The sequence below is a fragment of the Carcharodon carcharias genome, chromosome 10 (genome assembly GCF_017639515.1).
Source record: "Carcharodon carcharias isolate sCarCar2 chromosome 10, sCarCar2.pri, whole genome shotgun sequence".
Taxonomy (NCBI): Eukaryota; Metazoa; Chordata; class Chondrichthyes; order Lamniformes; family Lamnidae; genus Carcharodon; species Carcharodon carcharias.
In genome coordinates, this window is record NC_054476.1 from 158,978,816 (window position 1) to 158,993,129 (window position 14,314).

At 45.0% G+C, this 14,314-nt stretch overlaps 1 protein-coding gene across 1 annotated transcript in view; it reads left to right on the forward strand.

Moving 5' to 3' along the window:
- LOC121283388 (TNF receptor-associated factor 4-like) overlaps positions 1–14,314 on the forward strand; it is a 98,442-nt gene that overhangs the window by 76,248 nt on the left and 7,880 nt on the right. The window contains exons 3-5 of the mRNA XM_041197909.1: positions 10,368–10,472; positions 11,708–11,869; positions 13,725–13,886. Coding sequence (XP_041053843.1) covers positions 10,368–10,472; positions 11,708–11,869; positions 13,725–13,886 — 429 coding nt within the window. The remainder of the gene's footprint in view (positions 1–10,367; positions 10,473–11,707; positions 11,870–13,724; positions 13,887–14,314) is intronic.

Consider the following 14,314-nt stretch of genomic DNA (forward strand, 5'->3'; position numbering starts at 1 on the left):
AAATAAGCGTCAAGGTTCTAAATCTTGTTTGCATCCCAGCTTTCCACAGTCGCTGTTTTGCCTTAGAAGTGAGTGACGTGGGTTTTTGATGCTGCCCTTGGGTATGGTTCACACTGAAAGTGAATTGTACAATCGAGAGAAGAGGGGATCAATTCCCCTCCTTTTTCACATCAAGCAGATTAGTACAGTTCTGTCTCTGTTAGCTGCCTGGCAACTCGAGTTTTGCAACTCTTTTGTGGTGGTGATGGGGCCTCCTGTGGTTGAACTGATGCCAGGTGATGGGGAGGGAAATGAGGGATAAGAAATTTTTTTAAAAATTTAAGTGTTGGTGCAATGGCATGTTTCCATCTAATTAAAGGTGGCCTTACTTTGTAATTCCCTTTCCCGTGCCTTCCCCCTCACCTAAGCGATCATTCATTCATTCATTCATTCATTCATTCATTCAAAGTCGGGAGGGGTCACATTGTACTACCTGAATTGTGGTAAAAGCTATTTGTTATTTTAAAGCAAGTACAGTTGTGAATGGCTGAGGCAGACCATCTTCTGTCCCACAAAATAACAAAAGCTGCGGGGTGGTGGTTTGTGTTGGGTGTGTTGGAAACTATCTTCCTTATTGTCTGGGCTGGCATACAGAATAGAATAGACTCGTGCAGTGCATCACCAAAGCCTGCATAAGTTAATAAAGTTTGCCTTACACCTTGAACTGCTGGATCATAGGGCGGAGAGGAGGCCACCATGCATCATAAGCGCCAGCGTACATTTGTTGTGCCAAGTTTCTTGTTTCTGTGCTATATATTCCATGCGACATTAAGAGTCCCAAGGCTTTTAGGTTTAGTTGGAAGACGCGGCTGTTGTATATTGGTGCTGTAAGTATGCTCCACTGGCCTACTCGCTCAGTGTACGATGTGACCCCATGCCTCCAGATAGTCAGCGCCATAATAAATGTTTATACTCTTGCCTTCCACACCAATGAACACAAAACTGTAGTCAAACGTATTCCACTCTGTAGCTCTGTGTGGCTGCAGTCCAGAAAGTGGATGAATGCAGCTCTTAGAGAGCTGGCACCATCTGCCTTGTGAAGCAGTGATAGGTCGGCGTACTTCGAGGTAGGGAGTCAGAACCCACATGACCTGCGGCCAAACTCTAAGCACGTTCATTGGTGAGAAGCTGCCAATGATGTCTTTTTTTAAAAAAAATAGCTGTAGCTTTTAATTTCTGTCTGGCTGTTGTTTTAGTTTAATCTCCAGTTAGCTCATGCCAAGTATATTTTTAGTACGATTACTTAAGATGCCTAGGGTTCAGATTGTGTGATGAAGATGTCAGCCTTCAGGTAACATGACGAGAAAGGAACTCCAATCGCTCACCAGCTTTGTGCTGTTGTAAGTGCACCATGCAGCCCTGTAGTTTACAGCTGCCTTTATATATACACTGCTGCCAGAGAAACAGCCAAAATGTCTGGTTGGGTAAAACTCGGTGAGATGACAGGAGTATTTTATCTTGTGAACCTTTTAAAGCTATTGGCATTGATTCTGTGTATATAAATAGCCTGTATTACAAGGTGGTGAACTAGCTATTCTGCAACTAGTGCTTCTCATCTTGCCTATGAAGAGTGAAGTATTGTTGTGAGATTGAGGTGTAAATGAAGCAAAGCTTGCACACTGCATCTGTAGAACCTGGCGTTCTGAGTGATGGGTTCACCCTGAGTATGTAGTGTAATTGGATTTCGTTGCAGTTAACATTCAGTTGGGCTCCAGTTTGGCGAGTGGCGAGTGCCAACTGTCTTGGTAAAGATGGAACAATTATTTTATTCATAACGCTGGGAACCCAGGAATGAATGGGACTGAAGTGAATGCCGTGTTCTATCCAGTCAGCCCCACAAGAATATTTTTCTTCATTCATTTGCTGGATGTGGGTAATCCCCTGTTGGCCCTTGAGAAGACGGTGGTGAACCACCTTCTTGAATACATCTGAATAGCTCACTGAGGCAGTTAGTCAGCCACATGGCTGTTGGACTGGAGTCACGTGGGCCAGACAGGGTCAGAATGGTGAATTTTCTTCCCTGAGGGGCAGACGGCTTTTTAATGACAATCGAGTAGTTTCATCCAATTGAATTTAAATGCACTTTTGAATTGCACTTAATGTTGAAGCTGCTTCATTGACTAGCCAGGTGTATCTGAATGAGGTGAGAAGCCTCCTCTTTGGTGACTGAAACCTTCCTTTGGCACAGTCTCAGAGTCTTAATGTCTGTCGAGATTTATTCCCCTCATATCTCAATCACGTACAGAACTGGTAATTTGGACCAACTGTTCTGGTCTTGTTACATTAACTTGAGGGGCCATGCGCTGACTTTACAAATTTACATTCTATGCTGTAACAGGACAAAGTTTTAACTTGCACCAGGTTCAAATCCACTTTGCATTGATTCATTTGGAAGTCCCATTCGTTACGAGGAGCAAACCTCAGCGATTAAGCAGCAGGAACTGAATTTCAATGATTTTGGAAGTGTTTGTATTCCAAAGGTGCAGCACGAGTTTGGGATTGAGTTATGAGTTCCAAGCACACATCATGATCTTACTTGCTGATCTTTCTCTCCCCTCACCCGAGCTGATGAATCATTTATCAAGGCAGCCTTTGTTGTTCAAAGTAGAGCAAGGCGTTAAGACAGGTCGTTTAGTTTTATGAATATCGCACTGTGCTACAGAATTGGATTGGTTTTTAAATATGAGATTTCTGATGTATTAAATAAACAAGGGAAATGATACATGTTCCAGGGCTGGCCTGAAATGTTTCCTAGTTTCTTGATCGTAGCTTCAGCCTGTGCTCTTCGTAACACTCAACGTTATTTGTGTATATTTTAAGAGCAATAAATCTGTAGTCTCCAGGCTGGCCTATGCATTTTCATCAACTGTTTAGTGGCTATGACAATACTATAATGCCCAACAAATGTCCATCACATTTCTGACAGCTTTGCCCTCATTTTAATTCTCTGCGTCTCTCCTTGTGTCACTGGAAGCAAAGTGGACTTGTGCTGCAGTGCCATCTGTCTGGTATTTTGTGCCAACAAACCTGTTGCGTCACTCAGTTGAAGGTTTTACCTGCCGAGGTCATGGAGTAGTGGGTGAAAGCATGACCTGGTGTGGTACTGCACCATTTAGACCAGAAGGCCGCAGGTTGGATTCCTGGTCTGTGCTGAGTTAGGGTACCCCATCCTGAACCCCTATTTGTGACTGGACAGATAGCTTCACTCAGGTGCACTAAGGCTATCGCCCCACCTGGCCTTTGCTCAGTGATTCCTGCCAGAAAAGAGGGTATAGGTGGACTTCTAGTGAACACAGGATCCGGCTCAGCAGTTGATAGCCTTTGGGTAGGAATGCTCTTCTAACACTGACTATCTAGGCTTCCATATGAAGTTTGGTACTGGGGCATGCACCAATGGGTGAGTACCCGAAACAAAAAGCAACATCTTAAGGAAGGTTGTGGTGGAAGAGAAATGCATCATTTGCATTCTGAAAGGTCTGTGTGTTGGGCTGAATATCTGTAAGCAGCCATAAACATTGGCTAGCAATGTAACTTCTAAGATTTTTGGCAAGTCATTGAGAATTCGTATCTGTAATTGACAGTTCCACCAGCCAGGGAAGACTTATAATTGACTTCTCTGCACGCGCACACCAATAACCTGAGGCAGCATTTAACTGGTCAGATGATGAATCTGGTGAAGAAAAGAGTTGACATGAAGGACCTTAAGGGAAAAAAGAAACTTAATATTGCAGTTACCAAACCTCTTTAAATGAGGGTCATTCACTCTCTGCTCATTAGTCGGAGCTGTTGATTGTTTGTGGGCTGCTTTCAGAAATACACTAACCTGTTGCACTGTGGAGTGACAGTGCACAGCTCGAATCCCGAGTCCTCCTCACCATTACCCCGAGCTTTTGACTTGTAGCGAAGGGTAGCCAAGCGGCTCTCCCACTTGTCCTCTGCACAGAGTTGCCAGCTGTCCAGAATTGGCCTGGAGTCTCCAGCAATTGTGAAGCTTAATCTCCAGGATGCTACAATAAGCAATGTAGGAGAAAAATCAATGGAGTATTAAAAGTGATTCCCCCTTCCCCCCAGTGGAGAGACTCTTTGCTTTCCACTTGGTGTGGGATGACTGAAGATGGACACATTGAGCTACCAATGGCAGGAAGTGTGAGGCTGGACAAAGAAGGCAAGAGCTCATACGATGAAGCCGCTAGGAATGTGTCCAGCCAGAATTGGCAGCCCTACTACTGCATGAGGAGAGAACCCCTTCTCCAAACAAGATTCTTGCTGGCTGCCATTGGGGAGGAAAGACAAGGAGAGAAATATTTCAAGTGGAAACACTGCTCTGGGCTAAGAAAGCCTAGGTACGTGCTGATTAAAGGAAAGTTCATGCAAAGGATGACTACCTCCTGCTATTGATTGCCTAGGTAGTGTCGAGAAGACAAATCCCAAATTATTCAAGTTGAAGTTGAATATTGTGAGGCTGTATGGCTCCTCATTTTTACATACGAGCATACGAATTAGGAGCAGGAGTAGGCCTTTCGGCCCCTCGAGTCTGCTCCGCCATTCAATAAGGTCATGGCTGATCTGATTGTAACCTCAAACCCCAGATTCCCACCTACTCCCTGATGACCTTTCACCCCGTGCTTCTCAAAAACCTACCTGTCCCTCTGCCTTAAAAATATTCAAAGACTCTGCTTCCAATGCCTTTTGAGGAAGAGAGTTCCAAAGACTCACGATCCTCAGGAAAAAAATGTTTCCATCTCTGAATTAAAATGAGCGACCCTTTATTTATTTATTTATTTATTTATTTTTAACCAGTGACCCCTAGTTCTAAATTACCCCACAAGAGGAAACGTCCTCTCCGCATCCCTCGATTTCTTGTGGTTATTTTTAGAATTGCATATTTAGAGTCACAGTTAAGTTGGTATTGGGTTAGTCTTGACAGTCTTTTGAAGGTCTAAACTGAGCCATTTAAAGTTTTACAGGAATGGAAGAGGCCATTTGGCCCATTGTGCCATTGTCAGCTCTCGAGAGCTGCCCACTTAGTCCCATTCACCTGTTCCTTTGCTCACTCTCTTACTGCCTTTTTCAAGCATTTGCCCTTTCTTAAAAGTTATTGGAGCCAGAATGCATCAGCGTATCTGGTAAGACATCCAGCATCCCAACAATCCTCTTTGTTCAAAGTGTATTTTTGTAACCGTTGTTATTTTTATGATCTTAGCATATGTGCTCCATCTGTTCCATTTGCCCCGAAGGGGAATCCACAAATCCTACCCTGGTATCATGCAGTAGTCTTATGTTTAAACAATAAATTTAAGCCAGTCTGTATTTACCATTTAACTTTGCAATTCGTCAGAAGTATCCAGAAAAGGCCAATAAACCCCCTATTTATGATGGATTTAAATCCTACCGAAATGTGTCTTTTGAACTCTCTTTTCTGGCAAATGATTCCACAGCCTTTGCACCTTTTTATTGGTGTTTAAAGCTCTTCCCCTGCCTTTCCTTCATGATCCCAGCAGCCTTACTATTAACCTGATAGCACTGGCATTTAATACCTATCCTGCTTGGAGACTGAACTCCACAATAGCACTTTGGATACTGTATAATAAACCATAATTCATTATAATAGCAAATTATGTTGCAGTTTGTTCAAGATTGTCAAATCATCACAGCTGTGGCGATTTTTAGAACATTTTTCAAATTAATTTTATGACATGGGGGGGAACACGAAGATATAAATCACACGTTGAAGGAAATCATCGGCAGCGTTCAGGAATGACATCGAAAAAGTGCAGCAGGGAGCCTCACCCCATCGTTGGGACGTGTGATGCCTTTTTTAAGCTCATTGAAAGCCACTGTTCCAGACACGTGATCCTGGGCCTGCAAAGAGATTTCACCGTGTAGGCACTGGGGTTCCCTGCATGGCTATTGTGGCAAGGCTTATCGCAGGAAAGCCAGGAGCTTCTCCCCATGGCAGTGAGTTGTCAGCTGCAGAGAATATACAGCAAGGGTTCTTGGTGGGATGTGACTCATGAGGCTAAAAGGCAAGCCCAACTTTCATGTTACAGATGACTTTCATGTTTGCTACACATGGCAGAGGGCTGAAAAACACTGGCATTGCAACACAACACAGCAGTTTCATTCAATTTTTAAAAATTCATTCACGGGATGTGGGTTTCGCTGACTGGGCCAGCATTTATTGCCCATCCCTAGTTGCGCTTGAGAAGGTGGTGGTGAGCTGCCTTCTTGAACTGCTGCAGTTCATGTGGTGTAGGTGGACCTACCATGCTGTTAGGAAGGGAGTTCCAGGATTTTGACCCAGCAACAGTGAAGGAACAGCGATATGTTTCCAAGTCAGGATGGTGAGTGACTCCGAAGGGAACTTCCAGGTGGTGGTGTTCGCATCTATCTGCTGCCCTTGTCCTTCTAGATGGCAGTGGTCGTGGGTTTCGAAGGAGCCTTGGTGAATTCCTGCAGTGCATCTTGTAGATGGTACACACTGCTGCTACTGTGCGTCGGTGGTGGAGGGAGTGAATGTTTGTGGATGTGGTGCCAATCAAGTGGGCTGCTTTGTCCTGGACGGTGTGAAGCTTCTTGAGTGTTGTGGGAGCTGCACTCATCCAGGCAAGTGGGGAGTATTCCATCACACCCCTGACTTTTGTCTTGGAGATGGTGGACAGGCTTTGGGGAGTCCAGAGGTGAGTTACTTGTCGCAGGATTCCTAGCTTCTGACCTGCTCTTATAGCCACAGTATTTGTATGGCTAGTCCAGTTCAGTTTCTGGTCAATGGTAACCCCCAGGATGTTTATAGTGAGGAATTCAGTGATGGTAATGCCATTGAATGTCAAGGGGCGATGGCTAGGTTCTCTCTTGTTGGAGATGATCATTGTATGGCACAGGTATGGCACTTGTCAGCCCAAGCCTGAATATTGTCCAGGTCTTACTGCATTTGGACATGGGCTGCTTCAGTATCTGAAGAGTCGCGAATGGTGCTGAACATTTTCAATCATCAGCGAACATGCCCACTTCTGACCTTATGATGGAAGGAAGGTCATTGATGAAGCAGCCGAAGATGTTTGGGCTGAGGACACTACCCTGAAGAACTCCTGCAGTAGTTCCCTAGAGCTGAGATGACTGATCTCCAACAATCACAACCATCTTCCTTTGTGCTAGGTATGACTCCAACCAGTGGAGAGTTTTCCTCTGATTCCCATTGACTCCAGTTTTACTAGGGCTCCTTGATGCCACACTCAGTCAAATGCTGCCTTGATGTCAAGGGCAGTCACTCTCACCTCACCTTAGGAGTTCAGCTCTTCTGTCCACGTTTGAACCAAGGCTGTAATGAGGTCAGGAGCTGAGTGGCCCTGGTGGAACCCAAACTGGGCATCAGTGAACAGGTTGTTACTAAGCACTTGTCGCTTGATAGCACTGTTGATGACCCCTTCCATTACTTTACTGATGAAGGAGAGTAGACTGATGGGCGATAATTGGCCAGGTTGGATTTGTCCAGTTTTTTGTGTACTGGGCAATTTTCCACATAGGGTAGATGCCAATGTTGTAGCTGTACTGGAACAGCTTGGCTAAGGGAGTGGTAAGTTCTGAAGCACAAGTCTTCAGTGCTATTGCCGCAATATTGTCAGGGCCCATAGCCTTTGCAGTATCCAGTGCCTTCAGCCATTTCTTGATATCACGTGGAGTGAATCGAATTTGGTGAAGACAGGCATCTGTGATGCTGGGGACCTCCAGAAGAGGCAGAGATGGATCATCCACTCAACACTTCTGGCTGAAGATTGTAGCAAATGCTTCAGCCTTATCTTTTGCACTGATGTGCTGGGCTCCTCCATCGTTGAGGATGGGGATATTTGTGCAGCCTCTTCTTCTAGTGAGTTGTTTAATTGTCCACCACCATTCACGATGGGATGTGGCAGGACTGCAGAGCTTAAACCTGATCTGTTGATTGTGGGATCACTTAGCTCTGTCTATCACTTGCTGCTTATGCTGTTTGGCACGTAAGTAGTCCTGTGTTATAGCTTCACCTAATTTTTAGGTATGCCTGATGCTGCTCCAGGCATTCCTTCCTGCACTCTTCATTGAACCAGGGATGATCAACTGGCTTGAAGGTAATGGTAGAGTGGGGGATATGCCGGATCATGAGGTTACAGATTGTGTTTGAGTACAGTTCTGCTCATGGATGCCCATTCTCGAGTTGCTAGATGTATTCGAAATCATCCCATTTAGCATGGTGGTAGTGCCACACACCAGGGTATCCTCAATCTGAAGGCTGGACTTCATCTCCACAAAGACTGTGCGGTGGTCACTCCTACCAATACTGTCGTGGCAGGCAGGTTGGTGAGGATGAGTTCAAGTATGTTTTTACTCTTTGTTCCCTCACCACCTGCCGCAGACCCACGGTCTAGCAGCTATGTCCTTTAGGACTCGGCCAGCTCGGTCAGCAGTGGTGCTACTGAGCCACTCTTGGTGATGGACATTGAGGTCCTGCACCCAGAGTACATTCTGTGCCCTTGCCACCCTCAGTGCTTCCTCCAAGTGGTGCTCAACATGGAGGAGCACTGATTGGTCAGCTGAGGGAGGGCAGTACGTGGTAATCAGCAGGAGCTTTCCTTGCCCATATTTGACATGACGCCATGAGACTTCATGTTGAGGACTTCTCAGAGCAACTCCCTCCTGACTGTATACCACTGTTCCACTGCCTCTGCTGGGTCATGACATACCCAGGGATGATGATGATGGTGGTGTCTGGGACATTATCTGTAAGGTATGATTCCATGAGGATGATTATGTCAGGCTGTTGCTTGACTAGCCTGTGAGACAGCTTTCCCAATTATAGCACCAGCTCCCAGATGTTAGTAAGGAGGACTTTGCAGAGATTGGCATTGTCATTTCCACCTAGGTCGATGCCAGGCGGTCTGGTTTCATTCCTTTTTTGTGCCTTTGTAGCAGTTCAATACAACTGAGTGGTGTCTGGCTCGGCCATTTCAGGGTCAACCACATTGCTGTGGGTCTGGAGTCACGTGTAGGCCAGATTTCCTTCCCTAAAGGGCATTAGTGAACCAGATGGGTTTTTGATTCATGGTCATCATTAGTCTTCTAAATTCAGCCAATTCTTTTAATCAGTCACAGGAAGCTATTTTAATTCATTCAGGCTAAGTTTAATGTTCTTGCTTTGTAGATCTATCCTGATCCAGATTTTTATTGTATTCAAATTCCACCATCTGCTGTGTTGGGGTTCGAACCCAGGACCCCTGGGCATTACCCTGGCTCTCTGGATTACTAGCCCAGCAATGATACCACTACGCCATCGCCTCCATGCTGTGTGTGTCTGTCCGGCTGTGTCATGTATGTGCATCTGTGTGGCCGTTTAGAAATGATTAGCCATTGGCTAGGCAGGCAGCAAGCAATGAGATGGCCATGTTATTCATATTACTGCACCTCTGTATAAAATTTGTCTACTGCTCAAATCTTTCACATCAAAACACTTCATCTTAAAATAAGGCCTGCAAAAATATAAATAGATTAAATCAACAACCTGCATTTATAGAGCACCGATAATGTCGTAAAACATTCTAAGGCACATCACAGGATAATTTTAATTTCTATGTTTCATATTTTTAAAAAGATTTCCTGACCTGTAAAGAAGTAACTTGCATTTATATTTGGCAGCCAAATTGTGCACAGCAAGATCCCCCAAACAGCAAAAGAATTAAATGGTTTGGTGTTGGCTAAGGGGTTAATTCTTTTCCAGAAGAAAGTAGTTTCATTAATTTCCGAATACCACCTTTGAATCTTCTAACTCCACCAGTAAAGGCAGGTGTGAGGTTGGCTAATGTCTCCTCTGCATGTCAGGAATTTTGCCAGTGCTGCACTGAAATGTCTTGACTATATTGTGCTCCGGTAAGTCCTGGAGTGGGGCTTGAAGTCACCACCTTTTTAATATTTGGAGGCAACTGTGCTACCAACTGATTCGAAGTGACGAGTGCTGATTTGGTTTTATTCTAATCTTGCGAGCTGAAATGAGGAAATATTTTTAAGTGGACGTGTTATTTTTGCCTCCTGAAGATGAACAGAAAGACCCCAGAGTCAATCCCTGGCAAATGATGAGTTAGTTCATCTTGGTCTGAGAAGTGATGGATCTGTGTCCCTGGGCTAGGTTCTGCCACCAAAGGAATAAAAAAAAGATTTAATACAGCCTTGCTCAATTACTGATTTATTTTTCTCCCTGAAACGACTTCTGCTGGTTGAATTTATTATTGATAATCAATTCTTTTACTCAGTCACAAGAAGCTGTTTTATTCATTGAGGCTAAGCTTAATGTTCTTGCTTTGTAGATCTATCCTGATCCAGAGCTGGAAGCCCAGATCCTGGCCCTTCCCATTCGGTGCATTCACAGTGAGGAAGGCTGCAGGTGGACAGGACAGATTAAACAGCTGCAGGTAAATCTTTTTCAGCACCTTACTGTGGAATGGACAGTGATGCTGCGCTAGAGCCCGATCTGTAAGATATGCTGTTGAACTCTAATTGAAGAAACTTGCAGTGGGTCGTCCATTATCAATGCTGGGTAGTTGAACACAAGTCCAATTTGGTAACAAAAGCGTAGGTTAGCTGCAGAGAAAAGCTCCTCGTCCTCTGCCTCAACAATGCAGCTCAACTCTTCAACTCAGCCTTGGCCTACCCCTGCCCCCATCCCCCACATACTGTCTTCTACCCCTGCCCCCATCCCCCACTCCCCCACATACTGTCTTCTACCCCTGCCCCCATCCCCCACTCCCCCACATTGTGTCTTCTACCCCTGCCCCATCCCCCACTACCCCACATACTGTCTTCTACCCCTGCCCCCACCCCCACTCCCCCACATACTGTCTTCTACCCCTGCCCCCACCCCCATCCCCACATACTGTCTTCTACCCCTACCCCCCACTCCCACTCCCCCACATACTGTCTTCTACCCCTGCCCCCACCCCCACTCCCCCACATACTGTCTTCTACCCCCATCCCCCACTCCCCCACATACTGTCTTCTACCCCTACCCCCACCCCCATCCCCAACATACTGTCTTCTACCCCTGCCCCCATCCCCACTCCCCCACATACTCTCTTCTACCCCTGCCCCCATCCCCCACTTCCCCACATACTGCCTTCTACCCCTGCCCCCACCCCCACTCCCCCACATACTGTCTTCTACCCCTACCCCCACCCCCACCCCCACATACTGTCTTCTATACCAGATGGGACCTTGAATTATCATTTGATTTGATTTTGAACCAAGCAACATACCATTAGGAAGTGGACTGAGGCTGTCTAAGCCTATTTTGTTATGACACTTGCAGCTATTGGAGATCTTATCCTATCAATCTGTGTGCCTTTATAATGAATGTTGGGGTTTTGTTTTGGTATTTCAGAAAGGTGTCCTTGCCAGAATCACAACAACTGGGGAGATTTTTATTTCATTTTGAGGACCCATTAGCATCAGTTATTTTTCTCCCCTCCTCCCCTCCCTCTGTAGGGTTACAGTGGCGTTGATGTTGGGTGCCTTGTGGGCATGTCAACCAAGAGGCCATTAGTCTGAATGGCACAGCTACTAACTGGGTAAACCCACAGGGCCATTCGGGGATCCCCGCTTTTGCTGGGTGACCGTTTCCAAGTTTTGTTTTCTGATTTGCGTTTTACAGCTCCACCTTTCGACATGTCCGTTCAATGTGATACCGTGCCCAAACCGTTGCACAATCAAGCTGAGCAGAAGGGACCTGGCCGAACACCTACAGCACGATTGCCCGAAGCGCCGAGTCAAGTGTGAATACTGTGGCAGTGACTTCACTGGGGAAGGTTATGAGGTGAGGACTCTAGAGCAGTGTGGTATTGACCAGTGGAAAGTACTGACAAGCTACACGTGTGGCATGAGCCACACTGGCTTAGCAACATGCACTGATTAAAGTAGAAGATAGCTCGTATACATGGGTCATACCAATAAATGCACTTCACACATGCATATTCACTTAATGAACATCTACCACCATTCATTAACCAAGAAACTAAAGCACTCTCAATGACCCAAAAAACATTTGAGCATTCTTTTATAAATTAACAAATATACAAGAAGGTTAAATCTCAGTGTACGCTGTGTGAATGACAATTGAGCTCATATGCCCAACATCTCTGCCTATTTATTTCTTCTTCAGAAATGCAATTGGCCACATCTGGATTCCAAATTAGCCACATGTGAATAGCAGCTAACCTTGTGGGGAGGGCTGACCTAGACTATACTGCAGCAGAAAGAATTTGTGTGCATTGAAATTCGCTTTCTGTACATTATAGCTGTTGACTCAGATAGGATCTAGCTTGATGCTCCACTCCGATGAAAAGAGAGCACATAAATTCAGTAGAAAGTGCTGGAATGATGAATCAACAATAGACCCTGTAGGGTTTTAGTCTTAGCTAAACAACTGAAGACCAAATGTTTCAGCAATTCTCAAGGCACCCTCAAAAGCACAAGTGTTTTTCTCATGTTCATTGTTGTGTGTGTCTGTGTGTATTTTTTAAACAACATTGCATCTTCCCACTGTTTGATTTGTTTTGAAGTATCTGTAGTCGAGCTGGACTGTCTTCGTTTGACTGAAAATTATCTGTAACCGCTTCCCCTACTTGAATGCAGTACGACTTAAGCCTTTGTAAACACTTGATCCGAGCATGTCCCTTTGGCGCTGTGCACAATCCCATGTTTTTAACCTGTGTTCAAAGTTACACTCAGTTTCCAGACTTAAATTAGGGTGTGAGAGAGTAAGGCAGCTAAATGGAACAGCCTCCGTTGATTTAGACCTTTCCCTCTTCAGCACGATTGTGAACAAAGTAAACCTGTTTTCTGCTTTCTGAATCAATTAAACCCTCAATTAAATGATTTCTTTTTAAAAAAGAATTTTTCACTTCAGTAGTTACATGCAGTCGGTATAAGCTGTCATTGGTGCTTCCACTGGTTGCAACCCTGCCATACATGGCAAAGGGGTAAAATAACTGAGATAAACATTCATGTGCAGTCAAGCGTGGTGTCAATCTCCTTGGTCTCTGACCAGCAGAGATGGTTATTCAATTTTCAGACCTAACTTTCAGACTAGAACTTCTCTGCCAAAGACTCATGAGCAATAATTTTAAAACAACCCATCCCAATGTGTCTGTGCCTAGTTGTTCAAATGCTGTAGAAGCTGCTCCACCAGTGGCGTGCTTTGTGGGGGTTGTGCTATCTGTCCCTGCGCATCTCAGTTCACCTGCCATATAGAAGGAGCTTATGTCATATTAGTTCAGGCTGGATTCTAAAGGTGAAAGAACGGCCAGTGTATAACCCACTGGAGCATGGAGTCCTTTCTGATTTTATCTTTTGCATGTGCCTTCTCATTCCTTTTTTTTAGTTTAATTGCTTGAAATGGAATATTGTTGATTCACAGTTCATGCAGCTGGGGGTGGCTAGCAGTGCGTCAGGCTGGAGATTATGGCCCTCTCGCTCTCTCACTGCTTGTGAGTTAACCCATAGCTCATTTGTTATCCACCTTTTTAATAGTTGGAAGAGGTTTCTTTTTCAAAAAAGAGAGAGGAATTGGGTCAGCGCCGTTTGTTTCTGACCACATCGGAAAGTGTTCAGTTCTCTGTTCTCTTCAAACAGAAATGAAATTGCACTCATGTGGTTAATTTCTCCCACAGAATCACCAGGGAATTTGCCCTCAGGAGAGCGTGTACTGTGAAAACAAATGCGGGGCCAGAATGATGCGACGCCTGCTATCACAACATTGCCTTACAGACTGTCCAAAGCGCACACAGCCCTGTAAATTCTGTGGCAAGGAGTTTGTGTTCGACACGATACAGGTTGGTCCTCCTCGTTTCGCGAGACCCAGAAAAGGCGGTGCTCAGATTCTTGGGGTGAATGATGTTGATGTTTTAAAAACACCCAAGTGATTTTCAGTTGTTTGATGTCTCTTTTTCTGATACGCGGAATCATTTAATAGTTGCCAGCATGAACTAGATACGGCTCTTCAGAAAGGTTAGAGTCCAACATGGTGTTGAATGGAATGCGGATTCCAAGGTGAATGTCATTGTAGAAACCAAAATGCACACTCTGGTAGAAGCTGGTGTTTTATAAGCTCCTCAAACAATACTGATCGGTAGTAGGCATGCAGGTGCAGTAAGCAGTTAGGAAGGCCAATGGTGTGCTGGCCTTTATTGCAATGGTTTCGAATACAAGCCTTGCTACAATTGTACAGAGCTTTGGAAAACTGTGTACAGCTCTGGTCTCC